Source organism: Anomaloglossus baeobatrachus, chromosome 4 (genome assembly GCF_048569485.1).
Source record: "Anomaloglossus baeobatrachus isolate aAnoBae1 chromosome 4, aAnoBae1.hap1, whole genome shotgun sequence".
NCBI classification, from domain to species: domain Eukaryota; kingdom Metazoa; phylum Chordata; class Amphibia; order Anura; family Aromobatidae; genus Anomaloglossus; species Anomaloglossus baeobatrachus.
The window spans coordinates 274231454-274255537 of record NC_134356.1 but is presented as its reverse complement, the minus strand read 5'-3'; the positions used below and the strand labels follow the sequence as shown (position 1 = coordinate 274255537).

General features: G+C 46.1%; 1 protein-coding gene across 16 annotated transcripts in view; it reads right to left on the bottom strand.

Annotated features, from left to right (window-relative positions):
• The window catches only part of GRIP1 (glutamate receptor interacting protein 1), an 809174-nt gene that overhangs the window by 140770 nt on the left and 644320 nt on the right, over positions 1 to 24084 (bottom strand). For all 16 annotated transcript variants that reach the window (XM_075344840.1, XM_075344832.1, XM_075344833.1 and 13 more), the window contains exon 5: positions 7793 to 7876. In XM_075344840.1, the coding sequence (XP_075200955.1) occupies positions 7793 to 7876 (84 nt within the window). The remainder of the gene's footprint in view (positions 1 to 7792; positions 7877 to 24084) is intronic.

The following is a 24084-nucleotide window of genomic DNA, read 5'->3' as shown; positions in this document are numbered from 1 at the left end:
CATACTGTATATGTGCATATAGAGCGTCTTCTCTTCATACTGTATATGTGCCTATAAAGAGTCTTCCTTTCATACTGTATATGTGCATATAGAGCGTCTTCTCTTCATACTGTATATGTGCCTATAAAGAGTCTTCCTTTCATACTGTATATGTGCATATAGAGCGTCTTCTCTTCATACTGTATATGTGCCTATAAAGAGTCTTCCTTTCATACTGTATATGTGCATATAAAGTCTTCTCTTCATACTGTACATGTGCATATAAAGAGTCTTCTCTTCATACTGTACATGTGCATATAGAGCGTCTTCTCTTCATACTGTATATGTGCGTATAAAGAGTCTTCCTTTCATACTGTATATGTGCGTATAAAGAGTCTTCCCTTCATACTGTACATGTGCATATAAAGAGTCTTCTCATCAAATCCCTGGGGAGACTTTTTATACTTACGCACGAATACCTCACCTGGCCATATCCACGATTAAATCCACTACTTTCCCTAAACCCACCCCATTTGAGGGCATATGTAAGATAGGGGCTTCAACGAAGGGGCTAATCTCATGCTTATATAATACTAGAAGGTGGCCCGATTCTACGCATCGGGTATTCTAGAATTTACGTATTGTGTAGTTCATGTATGATTTTTGTTATATATATATATATATATATATATATATAGAGATGTTGTTGTGTGTAGTTACCAAGTGTTTGTGTAGGCGCTGTACATGTTCTGGGTGTTGTCTGGGTGTGACGGGGGGTGAGAGCGGTGTTGTATGTGTGTTGCGTGTGTTGCGTTGTTTGTGGAGCGCTGTGTGTCTGTAGCGTTGTGTGTGTGTTGCGCGGTTTGTGTGTGTGTGTGGTGTGTTTTGGGGGGAGGTATGTTTTGTGCAATGTGTGTGTTGTGCGGTATGTGCGTATATTTGTGTGTGCCGCGGTGTTTGTGTGTTGGGTGTTGTGTGTGTCCAGCGTTGTCTGTGTGTGTGGGTGTCTGTGTAGGGTAGTTGTTTGTGGTTCCCAGTGTGTGTGTGTGTGTGTGTGTGGTGTGTTGTGCAGTGCGCGCGCGTGTGTGTGTGTGTGTGCATCAGCCTCTCTTCTCTCAGCCTACCTCTCCCAGCCTCCCTCAGCATCAGCCTCCCTCTCCCAGCCTCTCCAAGCATCAGCCTCCACCAGCATCAGCCTCTCTCCTTCCAGCCTCCCCCAGCATCAGCCTCCACCAGCATCAGCCTCTCTCCTTCCAGCCTCCCCCAGCATCAGCCTCCGCCAGCATCAGCCTCTCTCCTTCCAGCCTCCCCCAGGATCAGCCTCTCTCCTCCCAGCCTTCCCCAGCATCAGCTTTCCCCTCCCAGCCTCCCTCAGCATCAGCCTTCCCCAGCATCAGCCTCTCTCCTCCCAGCCTCAGCCTCTCTCCTTCCAGCCTCCCCCAGCATCAGCCTCTCTCCTTCCAGCCTCCCTCAGCATCAGCCTCCTCTTCCCAGCCTTCCCCAGGATCAGCCTCTCTCCTCCCAGCCTCTTTCCTCCCAGCCTCCCCCTCCCAGCCTCCCTCAGCATCAGCCTTCCGCTCCCAGTCTCCCCCAGCATCAGCCTCTCCAAGCATCAGCCTCTACCAGCATCAGCCTCTCTCCTTCCAGCCTCCCCCAGCATCAGCCTCTCTCCTTCCAGCCTCCCTCAGCATCAGCCTCCCGTTCCCAGCCTTCCCCTGGATCAGCCTCTCTCCTCCCAGCCTCCTTCCTCCCAGCCTCCCTCAGCATCAGTCTTCCCCTCCCAGTCTCCCCCAGCATCAGCCTCCCCAAGCATCAGCCTCCACCAGCATTAGCCTCTCTCCTTCCAGCCTCCCCCAGCATCAGCCTTCCCAAGCATCAGCCTCCACCAGCATCAGCCTCCCTCGTCCCAGCCTCCCCCAGCATCAGCCTCCCCCTCCATCAGCCTCTCTCCTCCCAGCCTTCCCCATGATCAGCCTCTCTGCTCCCAGCCTCCTCCAGCACGCCGTGCTCCTCTGCCGACACTCACACACCCGATCGCATCCACTCACACACACCCGATCGCATCCACTCACACACACCCGATCGCATCCACTCACACACACCCGATCGCATCCACTCGCACACACCCGATCGCATCCACTCGCACACACCCGATCGCATCCACTCACACACACCCGATCGCATCCACTCACACACACCCGATCGCATACACTCACACACACAGACACTGACGATATCGCACATACGCGCTGATACTCACAACATCCGGAGATATCACATGCCTCTGGCCATGTGATCCTCCGTCAGGTCCTGGAAGATCACAACAGCACAGTATCGAGGCCGAGAAGCAAGCGATATCCCAGGATGTTGTGAGTATGTGGATGCGATGTGAGGTGTGTGTGAGGTGTGTGTGAGGTGTGTGTGTGTGAGAGTGAGTGTGATCTGATGTGTGTGTATGTTTGCGTGTGTGCTGTTATGTGTGTGCGTGTGGATCTTCCGCCGGAGCAGGACCTTGATGCGCTTGTAACCATGCGAGCATGGTTACCAACGTATCCACACCACTCCTGTGCGAGCGGGGGCCGGGGGGGGGGGGGGGGGAGTACAGTACTCACCTCCGTGACAGCCGTGTCAGTTCGGGGAATGCGCGGGGGGGGAGGGGGGGGGGAGGAGTACAGTACTCACCTCCGTGACAGCCGTGTCAGTTCGGGGAATGCGCGGGGGGAGGGAGGGGGCGGGGCCAGAGCTAGCGTGCATTGCGTGAGGGGGCGGGGCGTGGCGTGGCCAAATTGCCAATGCCTGCAGGGTGCCGGGGCGAGAGGCCAATCTGTGGGGGGGGCGGAGCCTGGGCGAGCGGCTGGCCAATCCGTGTGGGTGCGCAGCCTGGGCGAGCGGCCAATCGGTGTGGGGGGGCGGGGCCATGGCGAGCCCAGCGGCCAATCAGCTTTGTGTCACCGTAAGGACACAATTTTGGAGCATGACAGACAGACAGACAGACAGACAGACAGACAGACAGACAGAATAAGGCAATTATATATATAGATGCTGACCTCGCATGTACAGATGCAACACTCATATATGAGAAAATGGGAGACATATTTGGGGAGGGCGCTATCGAGACCGATGTGGCAGGCTATTTGGGATCGAACGGCAAAGACATCTATATGCACCACACGAAAAGTAAACCAATATAAGATTTTAATGCATTGGTATCATACTCCAGAGGTGCTTTGTAAACTTTTCCCTAACACGTCAGACCAGTGTTGGAGATGCACGAGAGACAGAGGATCACTCACTCATATCTATTGGGACTGTGAGGTTCTTGCTCCTTTCTGGAAAGGGGTGGAGAAATTGGTTCATGAGGTTTTGGGGTTTGAGGTTGCTCTAGACCCGTTCAGCTACCTTTTTAATGTACCGCCTTTAGGGGCCTCAAAAAACTCGGCCAGGTTGCTCCTCCACATATGGAACTCGGCGAAGTGCTTGATAGCCTCGTTCTGGAAGAAAACATTTCCCCCTACCCTTCAACATCTGGAACTACGAATACAAGAAATAAAGCGGATGGAGTACCTTACTGCTTGTATAAACAATCAGCTGGAAAGGTTTCAACAAATATGGACACCATGGGATCTTTTTATGGACAATCGCTAAATCGCTATAGTTAAAGGATAAACATATTTCAGTGAAATATATAGATATCTCATGTGGCACCTATGTTAAATGTCCCTTCCCGCCTTCCCGGTCCCCTCCTTTCCTTGTATTGTGTTTTTCCAAAAATAAGACCTTCCCCAAAAAGAAGCCCTAGCAGGAATTTTCAGCATTTTCGGAGAAAGGCTTAAATATAAGCCCTACCCCGAAAATAAGCCCTAGTCGCGGATCAATAATGAAGTGTCCATGCAGCTAAAAAAGATACAGATACTGCAGGACACTTCATTATACACAGCAGCACCCGGCAATTACACTCACACGACACTGAGCGTCAGGACCTGGAGTGATCGCACACCCGCACACATCAGCTCACACACACACACACACACACACAATCAGATCGCACACACAAACATCGGATCACACACACATCGGATTGCATACACACTCACCTCATCCAGCGACACCGATCTCTTCTCGCCGACAGAATCCTGAGAGGCAGTGCAGTGGAGCGCAACAAACAGGACCTGCGGCCGGACACGTGACTTGCTCTCATTCCCTGCGGCCGTAAGTGCTGGATGTGATGTGAGTGTGTGTGTGTGATCTGCTGTGTGTGTGTCTGCGATCGGCTGGTGTGCCTTCGTTCGGCTGTGTGTATCTGTGATCGGCTGTGTGTGGCTGTGATCGGATGCGTGTGTCTGCGTTCGGCTGTGTGTGCCTGCGATCGGCTGTGTGTGCCTGTGATCAGTTGTGTGTGCCTGTGATTGGCTGTGTGTGCCTGTGATCGGCTGTGTGTGCCTGTGATCGGCTGTGTGTGCCTGCGATCGGCTGTGTGTGTCTGCGATCGGCTGTGTGTGTCTGCGATCGGCTGTGTGTATCTGTGTTCGGCTGTGTGTGCATCTGTGATCGGCTGTGTGTGCATCTGTGATCGGCTGTGTGTGTGTTATCTGCTGTGTGTGTGTGTGTGATCTGCTCTGTGTGTGTGCCTGCGATCGGATGTGTGTATCTGTGATCAGCTGTGTATATCTGCGATCTGCTGTGTGTGTGTGTGTGATCTGCTGTGTGTGTGTGATCTGCTGTGTGTGTGTGATCTGCTGTGTGTGTGTGTGATCTGCTGTGTGTGTGATCTGCTGTGTGTGTGTGTGTGTGTGATCTGCTGTGTGTGTGTGTGTGTGTGTGATCTGCTGTGTGTGTGATCTGCTGTGTTTGTGTGTGTGATCTGCTGTGTGTGTCAGCTAGCAGCAGGGTAGGATGGCGTGCAGCACCGACCGGAGATCACAGGAGGACCTGGGAACCACGCTGATGTCCTGGTCTGGTGAGTATGAGTCTCCTGGGACGTGGGGGGGGGCTGCTTTTTTGGGGCATAAACTTACCCCCAACCGTGTTTCTCCAAGAATAAGACCTCCTCCAAAAATAAGCCCTAGTGCTTTTTTGGGGGGCAAAAAAAAATAACACGGTATCTCCCTATATATATATAAAGTCTTCTCTTCATACTGTACATGTGCGTGTAAAGAGTCTTCCCTTCATACTGTACATGTGCCTATAAAGAGTCTTCCCTTCATACTGTACATGTGCATATAAAGAGTCTTCACTTCATACATTTGCTTATAAAGAGTCTTCCCTTTGTACTGTACATGTGCAGTGTGATTCTAAAGCAGGTCTGCAAGTCTTCAATTAAATGGTTCTGGAGGCAGCGCATGCGCAGATCAGGATTTCAGATTAATGAAGAAATCAATGAGCTGAAAACACGATCTGCAAATGAACTTCCTACGGTGCCATTTATTGATGACCTGCAGACTGTCCGTAGAATTACACTACATAACCCACCCCAATGATGGCGGCAGTGGCGCAGAATGTATAAAAAAAAAAAAAGAGGCAGGTCACCAAAAAAATCAGTGACCTGTAAAAGAAGCATAGGAGGCAGGTGGAGGGGCAGAGAAGCAGAAGAAGCCTTTATCCCCAAGTCCCAGATGCACAGAAGAGGTCATTAGATGAACTTAGTTTACTAAGCATAACAGTGCAATTATGGCCATGGCTTTACTGTATAGTGCTAAATCCTATTAACCGGTTGTCTCATATATTTCAATCATCATATTATACAGCAATGTGTACTTACAATTGCTTCTTTTGCCTTTCTATCCAGTTAATTGTTTTCTATTAGGTCTATGATATCATGTGATTAAAAACAGACAAGGTGAATTCTTCTAAGCTCTATGTAGAAACAGGAAGTCTTTTCCCTGCATAAGTCATCACTGCAAAAGTCAATGGCAGGAGGGAGGAGCATAGCGGCTGGGTTATGAGTTGAAGAGGGGAATAATTCATGCAGGATCAAGAGACTTCCTTTTTCTACAAAGAGCAGAGAAAAGAGAAGGATTTACTGGGCAAAAAGGAAAAATTAGCAATTGTAAGTGAACAGTGCTAAGAGGATAAAAACTTTGATGGGAGTGCTTCTTTATAAGCACATGTAGAAAGGGAAGACTATAAGCATATGTATGAAAGGAAAATTCTTTATAAGCAAATACTTTATATTATAGGGAACACTTTATAAACACATGTGAGAGGGAAGTCTCTTTATAAGCATGTGTGTGAAGGAAAAAGTTTTTATAAATGCATATATAAAGGGAAATTAACACTCATGGCCGGCGTAAGGCAGCGAGTGGGATTAGTGGACCCTCTGGACCACCCGAGCTTACCCTTTAGTGGGAGAGGCTTAACTAAGCACCCATCGCAAGAAGGATGCAAGGTACCACACCCAGGGCAGTGACCGGGACTGTGGCAGCTGACCCCCAGAACAGGTAACGGACTCAGGTATAGACGGGTACAGACAGGGTGACTGAGGCAGGCTGGCTAGGTGGGTATGGACAAGAATAGTGGGCAGGGCAGGGATAAACAGGTATGGAAAGGCAGGTACTGGAAACGGACACAGGGATAACAGAGCAGGAGCTCAGGACCTGACAATTAGCTATATAGAAGACTGACTGACTAACTAACTAAAGTTGTTGTGCAGGCACCTCCTGTGCCTTAAATACACAGTGCCTCTCTGAAATTGGCTGAGAGGCATTTCTGGGAAATAGAATGCCAGCCCTTTAAGAGAAGGGCCGGTGTGCGCACACACGCGTCTTAGGTGAACTTCCGGGAACCCTGTGCGTCATGCGGGAGGGGAAAGAGGTAGCAGCACACGTGGATGGCCGGGGAAGTGCAAGGGAGGACGCAACCGGGGTGGTTGTCTCTGCAGAGATGCCGGCGCTACAAGGAAGACTTTTTATAAACACATATATGAAGGGAAGACTCTTTAAAAGCACATGTATGAAAGGATGACTTCTTTAAGTACTTCTTTTTTCTTTGGATACAAAACAACTTGAATACATGTTTACTACATGAATTTAATACTACCCAATTGAATGTATTACTCCCCAATATGGATCCAGACAAATCAAAATTAAACAAAGGAGAAAGTGTTGAAATAGGGAGAGTGCCTCAGATGTACACAGGACGCATGCAATTGCAAGCATTGTATAGGTTCTAAAAGAACATTGATGTAGTTCTCCTTTAACCCCACTTTCAGCTGTAAGCCATTCAGGATGATGAAATTTTGAGGATATATACAGTTTGCCTACATTTTCTTGCTTTACGAAATTGCTAACAGGTAGCTAAAGTGTTTTCAAGTGTTCCGCAAAATTAGTTTCTTATCTTTTAATGAAAATCTAAGGATATGTGTACAGAGTAGTGAATTAACTAAAAAGAATATTGTTTTACGTCTTCAGCAAAGGATCTTACTGATATAGATTTAGCAATCAAGTAAAAGTGATGAAAGGCTGCAAAATAGACCATAGCAAACAAGCTTAGAGGATTCAAAGAGTAGGCAGCTTTCATCATGTGTAGCAAAAGAATACAGAAAAAATGTAATTTACCATCGTGTAAGAGACTTTCAGAAAGGCTAGCAGGGGAATGCATTGAATAAATTACAAATGCACTCCATACATTTTCTCCAAGCTCCTGCACTTAGCCTGGTAACGGCATAGTGTAGGTAATGGTAAATATCAGAGATAATAAACTACAAGGCCATCACCATCTCTGGGAAAACAGCAATGTTTTTAACTGAAACCCTTATAGCTGCCAAAGAAAGTTATTCACCATAGGTATGATATTAATTTCCAAAAAAGTAACTTACCTCGTATTACAAATCCAAATGTGTTACCTTCTTTGTGAAGGGTCACTTCAACAGTCCGAAAAATCACCCCTGATCCTTGTATTGCTAAGGAGGAAAAGAAAAGAAAGAAGGCTATATATTACGGGTAGATATTTTTCTAAAATCTTATCAGCTGATACACACCACTATATAGACACAAAAATAAAAAAAAAATAAGTAAAATACTAAAATAAACCTAGTTACCAGACATAATGGAACTATGGTACAATAGTCACATTTAACGACTTCCCAGCGATCCCGAAAACGATGTGACCTGATAAGGATCGCTGGTAAGTCGCTGGGAGGTCGCTGGTGAGATGTCACACAGTCAGACCTTACCAACGACGCAGTAACGATCAGCGACCTGTATAACGATCTCGGCGGGCGTTGGGACTGTGTTAGGAGGTCGTTGGTAGGTGTCAAACACAGCGATGCGTCCTGCCCAGCAGGACATCAACTTTGAAGAAAATGGTCCCAACCATTCAGCAACGACTAGAGATCTCACAGTAGGGACCTGATCTCTCATAGGTGTCACACATAACGAGATCACTGCTGCGTCACGAAAACGGTGATGCAGCAACAATCTCGTTAGCGATCTCGTTGTGTGTGACGGGGCCTTTACAATGAAATCACCCCATATCGACCACACATTAAGGCGAGGAGGAGGACGAAACCACAGATCTGTGAGCCACATGAAGATGGAGGTTACATACAATTCAATGCATGCATTTCCATGTACTGTTCTGTCCCTTTCATGCCTATGTATAGTTCACCCATCTGTGTATGTATATAACATGACTACAATACTATAGCAATTGTTGGGTTTTATCATTTCTTATTTATAAAGTACTAACATCTTCCACAGTGTACTGTAAAAATTGCAGGCAGGTAAACCTACATTTATGGAATATTTTACCGCTACTGAAACACCAAAGTCAGTATCGCAGGAAAGGTCAGAGCGGTAAAGAATAAAACTGTAATAATGAAACAACGGCAGGCAACAACAGAAAGAAAGAACTCGAAGCTAAAGGAACGCAGGTCAATGGACACATCAATAACCTTTCACAGTGGAAGTTGTGAATGGGTTACATTGTACGCAAATGTGTCAGCTAAAAGGATACTTTGTAAATTGAATAGTATATATGTATATTAATAAATTAAAGAGGTGGCCTTATGAAGACAAGAACCGTTTATATGTCCTATTAGAGCATATGGATAGGGGATTCCTGCTTTACAAGCCAGAATGAGGATGTGATCTTTACAATCAGCCTCCATTCTGGAAGACTCAAGACACATGGATGGCCATTTATAAAATCAGTAGTAGGTAAAAGTACTCTGTCCCTTCAGAGGCCACCCGTCTATTCCATTTTACCAAATTTTGTTGGCTGTTTGTAGGGAGTACATCGAGGAGGATCTGCGGCATTATCTGTGATGAGACAACCCCTTTAAAATAAATTGTATTCTGCACACAATAATATTTTTACCCCAGATGAAAAGCTTTAAAATTTAGTATCAGATAGAAACCCCAATAGGGTTGGTTTCAAATAAATTAAAGGGGTGTTTCAGTGGTTATACATTGAAACCTAGCCTCAGGATAGGTAACAACCCCGAACACTACCTTTAAAGGTAACAAAGACAATCAATGCAAATAAAGCAGATGTCTATGCAGGATCTATACCAGAGGTCTCAAACACGCGGCCCGTAAGCCGCATGCAGCCCCTGAGGCTGCTTCATGTGGCCCGTGGCCCCTTGTTGATCCCGGCCGGTGCAGAGGCCGCAGTAGTCAGCGCTTTATTTCAGATGATTTGCCGTCGCTGCGCAGTCAAGCTCTGTGCACAGCTTTTGCAGCCACCAGTCAATAAGAGGCAAATAGCTGAAGCGTATGACCCCACCTACTGCCTCTGATCGGCTGGCGGCTGACCGTGGAATAGTTGTACACAGAGCTTGACTCTGCGCAGCACGTCTGAAGTAAAGTGCTGACTGACTGCGGTGCTAGGGGCATGATCACCAAAGGGGGCTGCAGGTCTCAAGAAGAGGACATGGAGGACAGCCAGGTGAGAAGGGCAGTGATGTATCCTGCAGCCCCAGAGCCGAGTTGCGAGGACCACAGTGCTCGGGCTGGCAGCAACACTTTCCTGGTTGTCAGCAATTAAATCCACGCCTGCACATAGTGTTCTCTGATGAGCACTGCGTCCAGAGCAAGTTCATTTGTGGGCGAAGATAGTGCTAAAAAGTGCGGAGCTCCCGTCCCACAGATGAAGAGAGGAGCCGAAGCACCAACATCCCGCCGAGCTGTATGTCCCCCCCAACCTCAGCGCTGCCTTTATACCACCCAGAACTCTGTCTCCCCTAACCCCAGTGCTGCATGTATACCCCCAGTGCTGTCTGTATACCCCCCAGAACTATCTGTCGCCCTAACCGTAGTGCTGCCTGTATACCCCTTGAAATGTCTGTCCCCCCAAGCCCAGTGCTGCCTGTATACCGCCCCCAGAAATGTTTGTCCCCCCCCCCAATCGCATTGCTGCCTGTATATCTCCCAAACCCCAGCACTGCCTGTATAGCTCCCAGAATTGTCTGTCCCCCCCCCAACCCCAGCACTTCCTGTATGCCCCCAGAACTGTCTGTCTCCCCAACATTAGCGCTGCCTGCATACCCCAGATCTTTCTGTCCCCCATCTCCAGTGCCTGTATAACCCCCAGAACTGTGTCCCCCCAACCCCAGTGCTGCCTGTATACCCCACTAGAACTGTCTGTCCCCCCCAACCCCAGTGCTGTCTGTATACCACCCCCAGAAATGTCTGTCCCCCCAATCTCACTGCTGCTTGTATATCTCCCAAACCCCAACACTGCCTGTATAGCTCCCAGAATTGTCTGTCCCTCCAACCCCAGCACAGCCTGTATGCCCCCAGAACTGTCTGTACCCCCAACTCTAGTGCTGCCTGTATACCCCCCAGAACTCAGAACTGTCTGTCCCCCATCCCCAGCGCTGTGTGTATACTCCCCAGAATTGTCTCTCTCCCCAGAACTGTCTGTCCCCCAACCAGAGTGCTGCCTGTATAACCCCCAGAACTATTTGTCCCCCCCAACCCCAGCGCTGCCTGTATACCCTCCCAGAACTGTCTGTCTCCCCAACATTAGCGCCGCCTGCATACCCCAGATCTTTCTGTCCCCCATCTCCAGTGCCTGTATACCCTCCAGAACTGTGTCTCCCCAACCCCAGTGCCGTCTGCATGCCCCCAGAACTGTCTATCCCCAACCCCAGTGCTGCCTGTATACCCCTAGAATGGTCTACCTCCCAGAACTGTTTGTCCCCTCTACCCCAGTGCTTCCTGTATACCCCCAGGACTGTCTACCCCAGAAAACCGGCTGTCCCCCCAACCCCAGTGCTGCATGTATACCCCTAGAACTGTCTGTCCCCCACAACCCAAGTGCTGCCTGTATACCCCCGTACTGTCTACCCCCAAAACTGTCTACCCACTCAACCCCAGTGCTTCCTGTATACCCCCAGTACTGTCTACCCCCCAAAACTGTCTGTCCCCTCAACCCCAGTGCTGCCTGTATACCTTCAGAACTGTGTATCCCCTGACCCCAGTGTTGTATACACCCCAAGAACTCTGTTCCCTGACTCCAGTGCTGTATACCCCCCAGAACTATATGTTGTCCCCACCCACCCCTGTGTAGTATCTCCTCCCACCATAATGCTGTATACCCCCCATGGCTGTATGTCCCCCACCCCAGTGACATATACCTCCAGAGCTGTATGAATGGTATGTGTGTGCGTGCGTGTTTGTGAAGAATGGCACAATAGGTGAGACTACTACAGGGAATTGCTACAAGAAGAGGACAAGGAAAGGGGACATTAATACAAGAAGAGCACCAGCATTGGCACATTTGTAAAAGGGGACAATGATGGGCACATTACTTCCAGGGCACAAGGATGGGCACTTTACAACAGGATGGGGCACATGACTACAGGATGGGAATCAGGATGATGCACATTACTACAGGATGGGAATCAGGATGGTGCACATTACTACAGGATGGGGCACATTACTACAGGATGCAGACCAGGATGGGCACATTACTACATGATGTGGCACTTTTCTACAAGAAGGGGAACAGGATAAGGTACATTACTAAAAGATGAGGACCAGGATTGAAAAATTACTACAAGATGTTGGCCAAAACTACTAAATGGTGCTAATTGTAATATTACTTACAAGAATGGAACAAAATGTATAAAAAAAAAAAAAAAAGGAAAAATAAAGCATGATTTGTTTTCACCATTAAAATTGCTTTTTATATATTAACAAAAAAAGTGCATGTTTGTTATAATAAACAATCAAAATCTGTTCAAAAACAGTGATATACAAAGTTGTAAAGAGAAATAAATGGTACCACTAAAAAAGTCACTTAGCCCTAAGAATGCAGCCCTCCAAATTATTTTTTTTTTCTATATGCGGCCCATATACCCAGCTGAGTTTGAGACCCATGATATAGACGTACTCAAACTATGCAACACTTAGTAATTAGTGAGCACTACCATGCTTGGGTCCGCTGTATTCGTAAGGAGCAGTTGGATGCTCTGATGGGCGTGACTCGAGTATGCAAGTATAATGAATGTCAATGGGGAACCTGAGTATTTTTTCAGAAGTTAGTCCATAAAAATGCTTGAGTTTCCCATTGAATTCCATTACACTCAGTAGACTGCTCATTACGAGTACTGAGCACTTGAGCATGGTAGTGCTCACTCATCACTATTAGTAATGCTTTTTAAATTGTGGAAAAATCATTACTAAGTTTTGAATTAATTTATACTTTGATTTATTTACAAAAATCTTCCTTGATACAATATATCCTGTAGACTGTGAGCCCTCGCGGGCAGGGTCCTCTCTCCTCCTGTACCAGTCTGTGCCTTGTATTGTTCATGATTATTGTACTTGCTTTATTATGTATACCCCTTTGTGACATGTAAAGCGCCAGGGAGTAATAAATAAAATATATATATTATATATATATATATATATATATATATATATATATATATATATATATATATCCCCATATCTCTCTCTATCTATATATATACAACCTTAAAATATAGATCCATACAGTAAGTAATGGTTCCATATGCATGGAAACAAATAATCTACTTTAATATTTAGAATAGTGCCACAAGGCATGAGCCTTGGTTTTTGACATTGACATTTCCATATGGCATTACATCATATAATAGGTTAAATGACCTTACAAACTCAGAGTGACAATGTAGTGAAAGAGAATAGATGATTTTTAATGTTCTTCTGTGCACACGCACAACAAAGACCGGTTTTTACAACAATGTTGGATGAGAATAATTCCGAGCAACTTCCAGACGACACATTGACAGCAGCCAATGCTCCATTGTTATAGACATTCATAATATACAAAGGGAATACTAACGCAGAAGAACCATTTACAGATATATGGGTAACGTAAAACCAAGTAAATCCACTAAATATATTACAATTAAGTTCTGGCACAAAGGAGTGAGGAGAGAGCTGGAAACACCTGTATGTGGTGTATAAAATTGAGCATTTTCAGTTGTATTATTTGTTCTATAAAGTAGACAGTCCGATCAATGACACATAAATTACCTTTTGATCACAAAAACATAACTGGACCTTACACAGTGTATCAAGACAAAGTTTTTATATAATTATTCCTCGACACTGGATAAAATACAAATGACCATCCATTCAGTCCCATTATTACAGCACTGCACATAGTACATGTTTTATGGTGCCACTGGGCTTTATGTCACAAAACGTTCTCACTAAACTATTGGCCATTGGCAAGTTGAGCGTTGGGCAGCAAGGCCACGTCCCTGAAACATTTCCGAGTCATACGGCATAATGTGTTATCTCAACATTTGTAATGCATATTAGCATTTCCCGTCCAAGCAGCCAACAGTATTTGTCAGGAGATATATTACATTTTGGCTGCTCTGGAGGTAGATGAAGTGACCAACTCATCTGATGTCGCGCCAGTTCTTTGTCACAGTGATGACTTGCACAGAGTATGATGGACCTCTGGGCAATGAATCACAGCTGCCATCTTATCTGCTGAACGCAGACCTGAAGAATTGTAGATTGAATTGGCTAGCAGAAATAAGAATGGCTTCCTATGCGATGCCTTCTCTTCAGCCAAACATCACAATAACAATTTGTATAGAAAACAGTATACTAAGCATCAAAGTCGGAAGATGTATTCTCGTCATTGACTCATGGCGTGTACTCTCATTCGGGCTGTCTGGGGGTGCATGGTACAGAATATAATATTGGGAATTATGGACATGAAAGTAACAATGCTCGGTAAGCAGCTTATTCTTACAAGATACTGGTAAGAAAAAAAAAACGAAGAAAAGCGCTCCTGTGTGTATCTGTACCAATGGTGTCTGAAGATTAGGTGAGGAACTCACCTTTGGTTGTCGTGCTGTTCAGGCACAATGCTGAATGAACACACAGTTGAAATGTACTCCATGTGGCTGCCCCTCCGACCGCCGGCTCCACACCTCCCTGGATGGCTGGAGGGACCACGCATGAGTCCAGGTGTACTCACAGATTCCCTCCCTATCGGCTGCTGCACCGACCACAGCCACCAGGCCAAGAGCTTAATATAACAGCAATCTTTGGGGGAAAAAAGACGAATATGTTGGGTGCTACGAGAAAGGATCCTCTATCCTGCAATACCTGACATTTCTGCATTTTCTTTGTTCCCAATAATTGCTATCAAGTTACTTTATTTGCCACTATCCCATCTGGATTTACAAATACTGTAGTACAGTTGTGCTATATTCACACAGGACGTTTTTGGAGCTTTTTTTTTTTGCAGCCAAAAATGATCTCTTTGCAATAAAGAAGCTGCATTTTTTGCTGCGTGAACATAGCCTTATTCTTTGTGACAAATATGGCATTAATAGAATTGGCATTATATAATACTCTAACAAGCTTGACTGCCTATAGAGCTTGTTACAATATATGGTTTATGTACAGGCGTCTAGTACTCTGTGCATGTGGTCAGGATTCTTCGATGTCGGTGGGCACGTGACTGCAAGTATGCGATTTGCAAACATCACATGCCAACTAGACTTGCCCAGCTCGCTCAATACAAAAGAATTGAGTTAGACCTGACACGTCTAGTGGGAATCTGGACGGATGTTTGCAATTCGCATACTTGAAATCACATGAGGGCCTGTTCCCAGCACCGGAAAATCCTGACAGCGTGCAATGTGTGCGTTGTGAGAAATTACAAGTCTATGTGACTGCAGACATTAACCCCAAGCCTAAGGAACCCCTTTAAGGAAATCCTAAGTTCTCTCTCTGCTGTACTTTTGTATATCTGCACAAATGTCCAAAGAAATAGACCCGAACCTTTGCAAATATATAATAATGACTTGACTCTACAAGCACTTTATTCTCTATGCACTTAACAAGAGCACAATCCCTGGCAATAGACACGAAGCTTTTTGCATATGCATTACATCTGTTTCTCTCATCTCTCTGATTATATAGTAAATGTTCATCTGCATAATGGACGTCATCTAAAAACCGAGAGGCCTGTCAGCATAATGTAAAACGGGAAGATTTGTTTGATGCATACCGCTCATATGGCTGCCAATTATTCTACCCACAGAGGGACCTATGGCAATGATAATACATGGCTCTAAACACCCTGTAGTAATAACCATTTTTCTGCCATTTACTCTACCCTGGCACTGCCAAGAGTCCGCTAGTATATGAGCATGCTCACCGACGTTGTGTACATCAATATTTCCCCACACCCCGGCCATGACAAACTCTCCGCGGAATAAAACTATATGTGTGCGCTTTTATCTGCTCCTAAATTACACAAAATAAGTATGCATAACTTCCCGGTATGAGGGGGCAGAGGGTACCGGGTAATATGGCTGGTCATAAAGGAGGAATAGGTTTTGGAGAGACTTATACCACTGCTGCTACCGGCAGCTCCATTTTATCATTATTAGATTTCAGATCATGCATCTAAGCTGTGTTAACGGAAAGAAAAATGAAGTCTGTCGCCCTGCTCCTAGGCTAGGCACAGCGCTTCTTAATACAGACACTAAGCACAGTCACGTCGTCTGAAGGATCATTTATAATGTATTTCATCAGCTAATACTTATCTGCCCTAGAAATGTGCAAAGTATTTTCTGAAAACTTCTATGTATTTCCTTTCCCATAAGGACGCCTTAAGATTGACAGCTCAGAACCAATGGCACAATCCAGACTTAAAGACTGACAGTCAATTGATTTTTGGGGGGGTATAAATCAATAATACACAAGAAAATAAGAAACTTTGTAATATGTCTTATCAGTGAAATCTGCTTCTTTCTCTGTCTAAAAGAACTGAGAGTCCTCAGTAGTTGATACTTTTTAATGGCTAATTGAAAAGATGGTAATAATTGCAAGCTTTCGATACTACTCAGGTCTCTTCATCAGGCTCGGTATAACACAAAATCTGAAGAGCCACATATTTATACACAACAGGACATAGAATAGTGCAGTTAAAAAAAAAAAAAAAAAAACAAAAGAGTCCTGTGAAGCAGAACTATCACTATGGCAAGGGGGCAAACTTTTGTGGCCATAAATATTGTTGTGGTTCATAGATAAGGAGTGTGAAAGTTTTATTGTCATCTGATTGGGGTCTGGTCCGGGCTGTGATGCCCAGACCCCAATCAGAGGATAATAAAACTTTCACACTCCTTATCTATGAACCACAACAATATTTATGGCCACAACAGTTTGTCCCCTTGCCATACTGATAGTTCTGCTTCACAGGACTCGTTTGGTTCTGTATTCCGTGTAAACAGATTTTATATTACTTAAACAGGAGATGACAGTTGGTGCGGAGAAGATTCTATGTAGAGGAAGGAGGGAGGAGCCACTTTACATCGAATCTTATCGCTAGCAGCTGTAACCTCCTATTTATTTATTTTACTCACTGATACGGTGCCATTAATTCCCCAGATATCATCTCAGTCATATGAAAATCGATATTCACAGAATACAGATTTAACCTGGGAGCTGAAGATTTTAGATATGAATAATCAGTCCTGGCGGAGAAGGAAGCAGATATATCTGATAAGATATATTACAAAGTTGCTTATTTTCATGTGTATTATTGATTTATAAATGGAGAATTAAAACGACGGTTATTCTTTGAGGTGGCCTCTGCATGCAGAATGGAAAAGCGCTGACTGTTCAGCATGAGAGAAATGCAGAAACTGGAGCCAAAAGTCCGGCCGACATCAGAGCAGGCAAGCATTAGAGTTGAGCGGATTGCTAATAATCCGGGTCCGGCGGATCCGTCGCGGGTTGTCACAGAAGTCCGGATCCGATCTGGCCCAATGTAAGTCAATGGTAGCCGGACGAGAGAGAGAGAGTCAATGGGGAGCGGATCCGGGACGAGAGAGAGAGAGTCAATGCGGAGCAGATCCGGGACGAGAGAGAGAGAGAGTCAATGGGGAGCGGATCCGGGACGAGAGAGAGAGAGAGAGTCAATGGGGAGCGGAGTCGGGACGAGAGAGAGAGAGAAATAAAAAAAAAATATATATAAATAGTTCCGAACCCGGATCGTGCCGCCGGATTCCCGGTCGGATCCGGATCGGACGCTGAAACCGCGCGGATCCGGAATTTTACAGTTCAGGTCCGCTCAACACTAGCAAACATGCATTCCTTGCCAAGAAAATTGAGCACCTCAGGCTGTAGAGAAGCCCGCTAACCTAGGGAACGAGCAGTACTTTATAGAATTAAAATGCCCTCCATTCTTGAGAACGGACAATTGGCCGCAGCTCAACAGAATCCATGGGCTCTGTACAGGATTTGAACCAGGACCGCTCGCACCCCAAGCAAGAATCCTACCACTAGACCAATTATGGGGGTGGGGGGGGGAAGTAAAACTTCCCCTCATTGGTCTAGTGGTAGGATTCCTGAGAGCAGACAGCATTTCTAATAAGAGGTAACTTGCTTGTTTTTATCAGATATACAATTTTACCCATTTAATAAGATGAGATAACCCCTTTAATACACCACTGAACCTAGAATATAAAAATAAAGTTTCATCAGCTCTCAGATGACCTTGTGCCTAAGGTCCCCCAGATTCAATAAATAGGTGCCTTCAGAACAGTGGCTCATGCAATCATTCATCTAGCAGCCATCTCCCCAACTTACCCATACACAGAAGCAATTACTCTGCGAAGTGCCATGTTCTCGATGAAAGAGCCGCTGCCAGACACCTCTGGCTACAACTTATCTCAGGGAAAATAGAGATAGGCAATCCAAAACGGGACATGCCAGATCCCCCCCCCCACCACACACACATTTATGTGTAGGAGGTCCCCATACATATTAGCCTTTTCGCACATAAGATTGCAATGCATTGAAATACATACATGTATTATAATAAAAGTAATTGCTTGGAAAGCCACAAAAAAGTGATTTTCTGAGCACATTAGGCCATTAAGAAATACTATAAATTAAATGCTAATGTTATGTATTAAAAAGGTATACAATAAAATGGCTCCTGAAACACAAAGAAACTAAAATGTCTCAGTTATATTTTTCCATAAATGCTCTCCATTATACAGTATAGGTGATGTAGTGAAAGTGTATTAAAGAGAGTCTGTTACCAGGTTTTTGCTTCCCCATCTGAGAGTAGCATAATGTAGAGATAGAGACCCTGATTCCAGCGATGTGTCACTTACTGAGCTGTTTGCTGTCATTTTGATAAAATCAATGTTTTCTCTGCTTCAGATCTAACAGTTAGGCTATGTGCGCACAGTGCGTTTTTCGCGGCGTTTTTGCGCGTTTTTCGGGTGCGTTTTTGGCCTCAAAACTGCATGACTTTGCTTCCCCAGCAAAGTCTATGAGTTTTCATTTTTGCTGTCCGCACACAACTGTTTTTTTAAGCTGCGTTTTTGAGGCTGAAAAAAAAAATGGACATGTCAATTCTTTCCTGCGTTTTTCTGCGTTTTCCGCCCATGCAATGCATTGGAAAAACGCAGCAAAACGCAGAGATCAAAAACGCAGCAAAACGCAGCCAAAAACGCACCAAATCGCGGTAAAAACGCATGCGTTTTTGATGCGTTTTTTCGACGCTAGTGCGTTTTTAGCGGCCAAAAACGCACAAAAACGCAGCGTCAAAAAAATGCAGCGTGCGCACATAGCCTTATACAGAGCTCATTAATATATGGAGTACCTGGCAGCACACCAAGTAGTCCTTTGATGATAATCTATTGCTGATTAAACAGTGATTTTATCAAAACTACACTAAGCAGCCCAGTAAGTGACATCACTGGAATCAGGGTCTCTGCCCATACATTATGCTGCTCTCAGATGGGGTAGCAAAAACCTGGTGACAGATTCCCTTTAAAATAATGGCTGCCATCTTCCTGGGTTTCTAGGGTTGCTCCAGTCCTCTTGACCACAATATCTAAAAACAGACTAACCAGCTCATGTAGAGGCTTTTGTGTGGATAAGATGTCGATTTCACAATGCAACTAAGGAGTTTTGTATTATAGCGATAAAAAAAAAGACATGGATTATATATCCAAAATGTATACATTGATCTATTGTGACAAAGCAAAAAATGTACAAAGCTGAACATAAAAGTTCTTATATAAAAGGGAATCTGTCAGCTGATGCATGATACCCAAACTGTGGGCAGCATGAATCAGGCACTGGCTGTATGATCACAGCCAGGTGTGTGTGACTGCATGATCACAGCCAGGTGTGTGTGACTGCATGATCACAGCCAGGTGTGTGTGACTGCATGATCACAGCCAGGTGTGTGTGACTGCATGATCACAGCCAGGTGTGTGTGACTGCATGATCCCAGCCAGGTATGTGTGACTGCATGATCCCAGCCAGGTATGTGTGACTGCATGATCCCAGCCAGGTGTGTGTGACTGCATGATCCCAGCCAGGTGTGTGTGACTGCATGATCCCAGCCAGGTGTGTGTGACTGTATGATCACAGCCACGTGTGTGTGACTGTATCATCACAGCCACGTGTGTGTGACTGTATCATCACAGCCACGTGTGTGTGACTGTATCATCACAGCCACGTGTGTGTGACTGCATGATCACAGCCACGTGTGTGTGACTGTATGATCACAGCCACGTGTGTGTGACTGTATGATCACAGCCACGTGTGTGTGACTGTATGATCACAGCCACGTGTGTGTGACTGTATGATCACAGCCACGTGTGTGTGACTGTATGATCACAGCCACGTGTGTGTGACTGTATGATCACAGCCACGTGTGTGTGACTGTATGATCACAGCCACGTGTGTGTGACTGTATGATCACAGCCACGTGTGTGTGACTGTATGATCACAGCCAGGTGTGTGTGACTGTATGATCACAGCCAGGTGTGTGTGACTGTATGATCACAGCCAGGTGTGTGTGACTGTATGATCACAGCCAGGTGTGTGTGACTGTATGATCACAGCCAGGTGTGTGTGACTGTATGATCACAGCCAGGTGTGTGTGACTGTATGATCACAGCCACGTGTGTGTGACTGTATGATCACAGCCAGGTGTGTGTGACTGTATGATCACAGCCAGGTGTGTGTGACTGTATGATCACAGCCAGGTGTGTGTGACTGTATGATCACAGCCAGGTGTGTGTGACTGTATGATCACAGCCAGGTGTGTGTGACTGTATGATCACAGCCAGGTGTGTGTGACTGTATGATCACAGCCAGGTGTGTGTGACTGTATGATCACAGCCAGGTGTGTGTGACTGTATGATCACAGCCAGGTGTGTGTGTGACTGTATGATCACAGCCAGGTGTGTGTGACTGTATGATCACAGCCAGGTGTGTGTGACTGTATGATCACAGCCAGGTGTGTGTGACTGTATGATCACAGCCAGGTGTGTGTGACTGTATGATCACAGCCAGGTGTGTGTGACTGTATGATCACAGCCAGGTGTGTGTGACTGTATGATCACAGCCAGGTGTGTGTGACTGTATGATCACAGCCAGGTGTGTGTGACTGTATGATCACAGCCAGGTGTGTGTGTGACTGTATGATCACAGCCAGGTGTGTGTGACTGTATGATCACAGCCAGGTGTGTGTGACTGTATGATCACAGCCAGGTGTGTGTGACTGTATGATCACAGCCAGGTGTGTGTGACTGTATGATCACAGCCAGGTGTGTGTGACTGTATGATCACAGCCAGGTATGTGTGAAATGTTGTGATGATTCAGAGAGACACATATTGTAATAGCCACCGGGGACCAAGAACCAAGACTAATGTGTGACAGGCTCCCAGCAACGTCTCCCCACCTGATAACAGTGAATGACAATTTTCTGCCTATGTACGCATATAGCCAGAGACCTGTTAATCCAGGGCAGCCAGCAGGGTGAAGCCACAGAGGATCTGCCTGTAAAAAAAAAGTATGTTTTTCTCTGAAACGCCACAGTGTTATAGAAAGAAATGTACCTGGCTGGAATAATACAGTCTGTGGCTGATACTTGCTGCCCACAGTTTGGGCAGCAGGTATCAGCTTTCAGGTTTCCTCTAACATTCTGATTAGCAGGGGTGTTGTTAGGGTGCTAGAAGATCAGGGGCCGAAGCCCCAAACTACATGTGACCATATGATCTTCCAACCACTTAAAGGAGTTGTCCGACATTAGCTTAACAAAAATTTTTGAGTTTATCTGTGCTGTATTGTCATATAAATCACCCCTACATTGTTATTTTTTGTTTTCTAACTTTTGTTCCTCTTGAATTCACCCTTTATTCTCTGCAGCTCTTGTTTACATTCAGATCCAGCAAACTGACCACTTCCTGTGCTGAACCTCAGTCAGAGCTGGCACCGCCCGGCCTCAGTGTCCAGCCTCACCCCCTGCACACACATTCCCTGTCAGTATTCTTCCCCAGCACTGACCTGGTATCACTACAGCAATGGAAATAACAGCCCCACATTGGGCTCTGCACCACACACGCACACATATGGTTCTGCACCGCACACATATGGCTCTGCAACCCCCCCGCAACCCCCCCCATCCCCATCCCCATCCCCATCGGGAACACATGTGGAATACATACTCACCCTTCCTCGGTCCCCGACGCTCCTCCATGTTCGCGCGCTGTCTGTGCTCTCTTCAGCACAGTAGTGACGTCACCGCTGTGCTGAAGAGAGCACAGACAGTGGGAGGGACAGTGATGAGAAGCAGCGCTGCGCTGCTTCTTATCAGCACTTTCAAATGTACCGGCATCGGTGATCTGTGATGCCGGTACATTTGAATGTGTGATCCTGAGCAGGGGGCCCGATGCTGGAGCTGACACCACGGCAGCCGCCGCCAGGCCCCGCCCCCAGGTCACGGACCCCACAGCAGTGCAGGGGGAGGTTACTGGAGAGTAAAAGAGGTGCGGGGGAATGTGTGGGAGGGTGCAGGGAAGGGGGCGGGGCTCATCGCACTGTACAGCCCAGCAGGGAGGCGACATGCTGTTCCACATTTGCATGTCAACATGGCCCTGCCCATGTTGACATGAAATGACCGGAAGCAGCAAAATCGCGGCAGGAGCGGTCACATGACCACTCTGAGCCGGGGGAGAGGGGCTGACAGCAGGGCAGGTAAGTGGTCTCTATCTACTTACCTGCCCCAATGTAGCCCAATAGGGAAATAAAAAAAAAAATGTCAAAGAAGCCGGATAACCGCTTTAAAAGTAGAGCTATACATATACTATATAATTGGAGTTCACCATTGCTGTGAACACAAACGCCCTATACAAAGGCAAATATTGCCAAACCTACTACTATACAAAGCCAAAATAATACCGCTACACAATGTTCACTTACCACAACATAGTGAGTACATATTATAATATGACCATTTCCTCTAAAAAACAACACACATTATGGTATACAAACACCAATAATACCAGCATACACCTGCCACTACATAATGCATGGGATGTATTAAGCTGTGACTAAAGTAAAAAGAAAAAGTGGTATAAAAAAAACTGGCATTGTCACCATTAGGTGACCATATAGTGGTGTACCTCCCAACTTTTGAAGAACAGAAAGAGGGAGAAAGCATGTGACAAATTTTGTCCACACCCATTTGGAAGTAAGGGACGTTCAGCAGATGCCCCGGACTGTTCATTCATTCATAGCAGCCAGAACGTTCTCATATTTATATAAGCATCACTATATGACGTTACTTTTTTGCATCTATAAGGCAGTGTTCGCCCATTACAGAAATTCATTGATTTTGTTCTTTTTGCAGGATCCACACCAAATTACACAATAACCATCTTGTCTGATTATTCCATCTTTACTGCATTCTTTATGCCTTTTCCTCATTATTTCATGCATTTTGATGCAGATGTGAATCTGTGTTTTTAAGTGTTTTTATAGCACAGAAAAGCTTTGATTCTGCACTTAATAATGTACCTTCAGTTTTCTCCTGCATTTTTTAAGCTCCACATAGAAACATCTAGAGCAGGGGTCTCAAACACGCGGGCCGCATGCGGCCCGTCAGCCTGCTTCGTGCGGCCCCCAGGCCCGTGCCCCTGTTCACTATCGCGGCCGGTGCAGGGGCCGCAGCCACTGTCTGCACTTTGTTAGATGAGTGTTTTGCCGGCGCTGCGCTCTCAGAAGCAAGGACTGTGCGCGCGCAGCGCTGGCAAAACATTCATCTGACATAAATCGCTGCCAGTGGCTGCGGCCCCTGCACTGGCCGCGATAGTCACTAGGGTACGGCCTGCAGACAGCAAGAAGCAGAGGTGAGGAGCCGAGGGAACGCGGGACAGGTGAGAAGAATGGTGTTTTTTTTATTTTTTGTGTATGTGAAGGACGGCACATTAACCCCTTAGCGACCTATGACGTACTGGGTACGTCATGGCTCCCTGGTACTTAAGGACCCATGACATACCCAGTACGTCATGGCGAAATCGCAGCCCCGGTAGCTGCGATCGCCGTTTACAATGCCAATAGCAAATACCTTAGATTCGGGGAGGAGGGGACCTCAGGAGGGGTGGTGTCTCCTCCCCGGACCTACGGAGGCTGTGATTGGCTGACGAACGCCGCACAGCCAATCACAGCCACTGTAATGTTACAGCCATTGAAAATGGCTGTAACATTGAAATCCAGCCCTGATCAGTGCAGCTGTAGCACCGATCATTGGCTGGAGCTGGGTGACCTCAGTTTCACTCGCCCCCAGCTCTGATTGGAGAGACCGGCCTTGTGACCGATCTG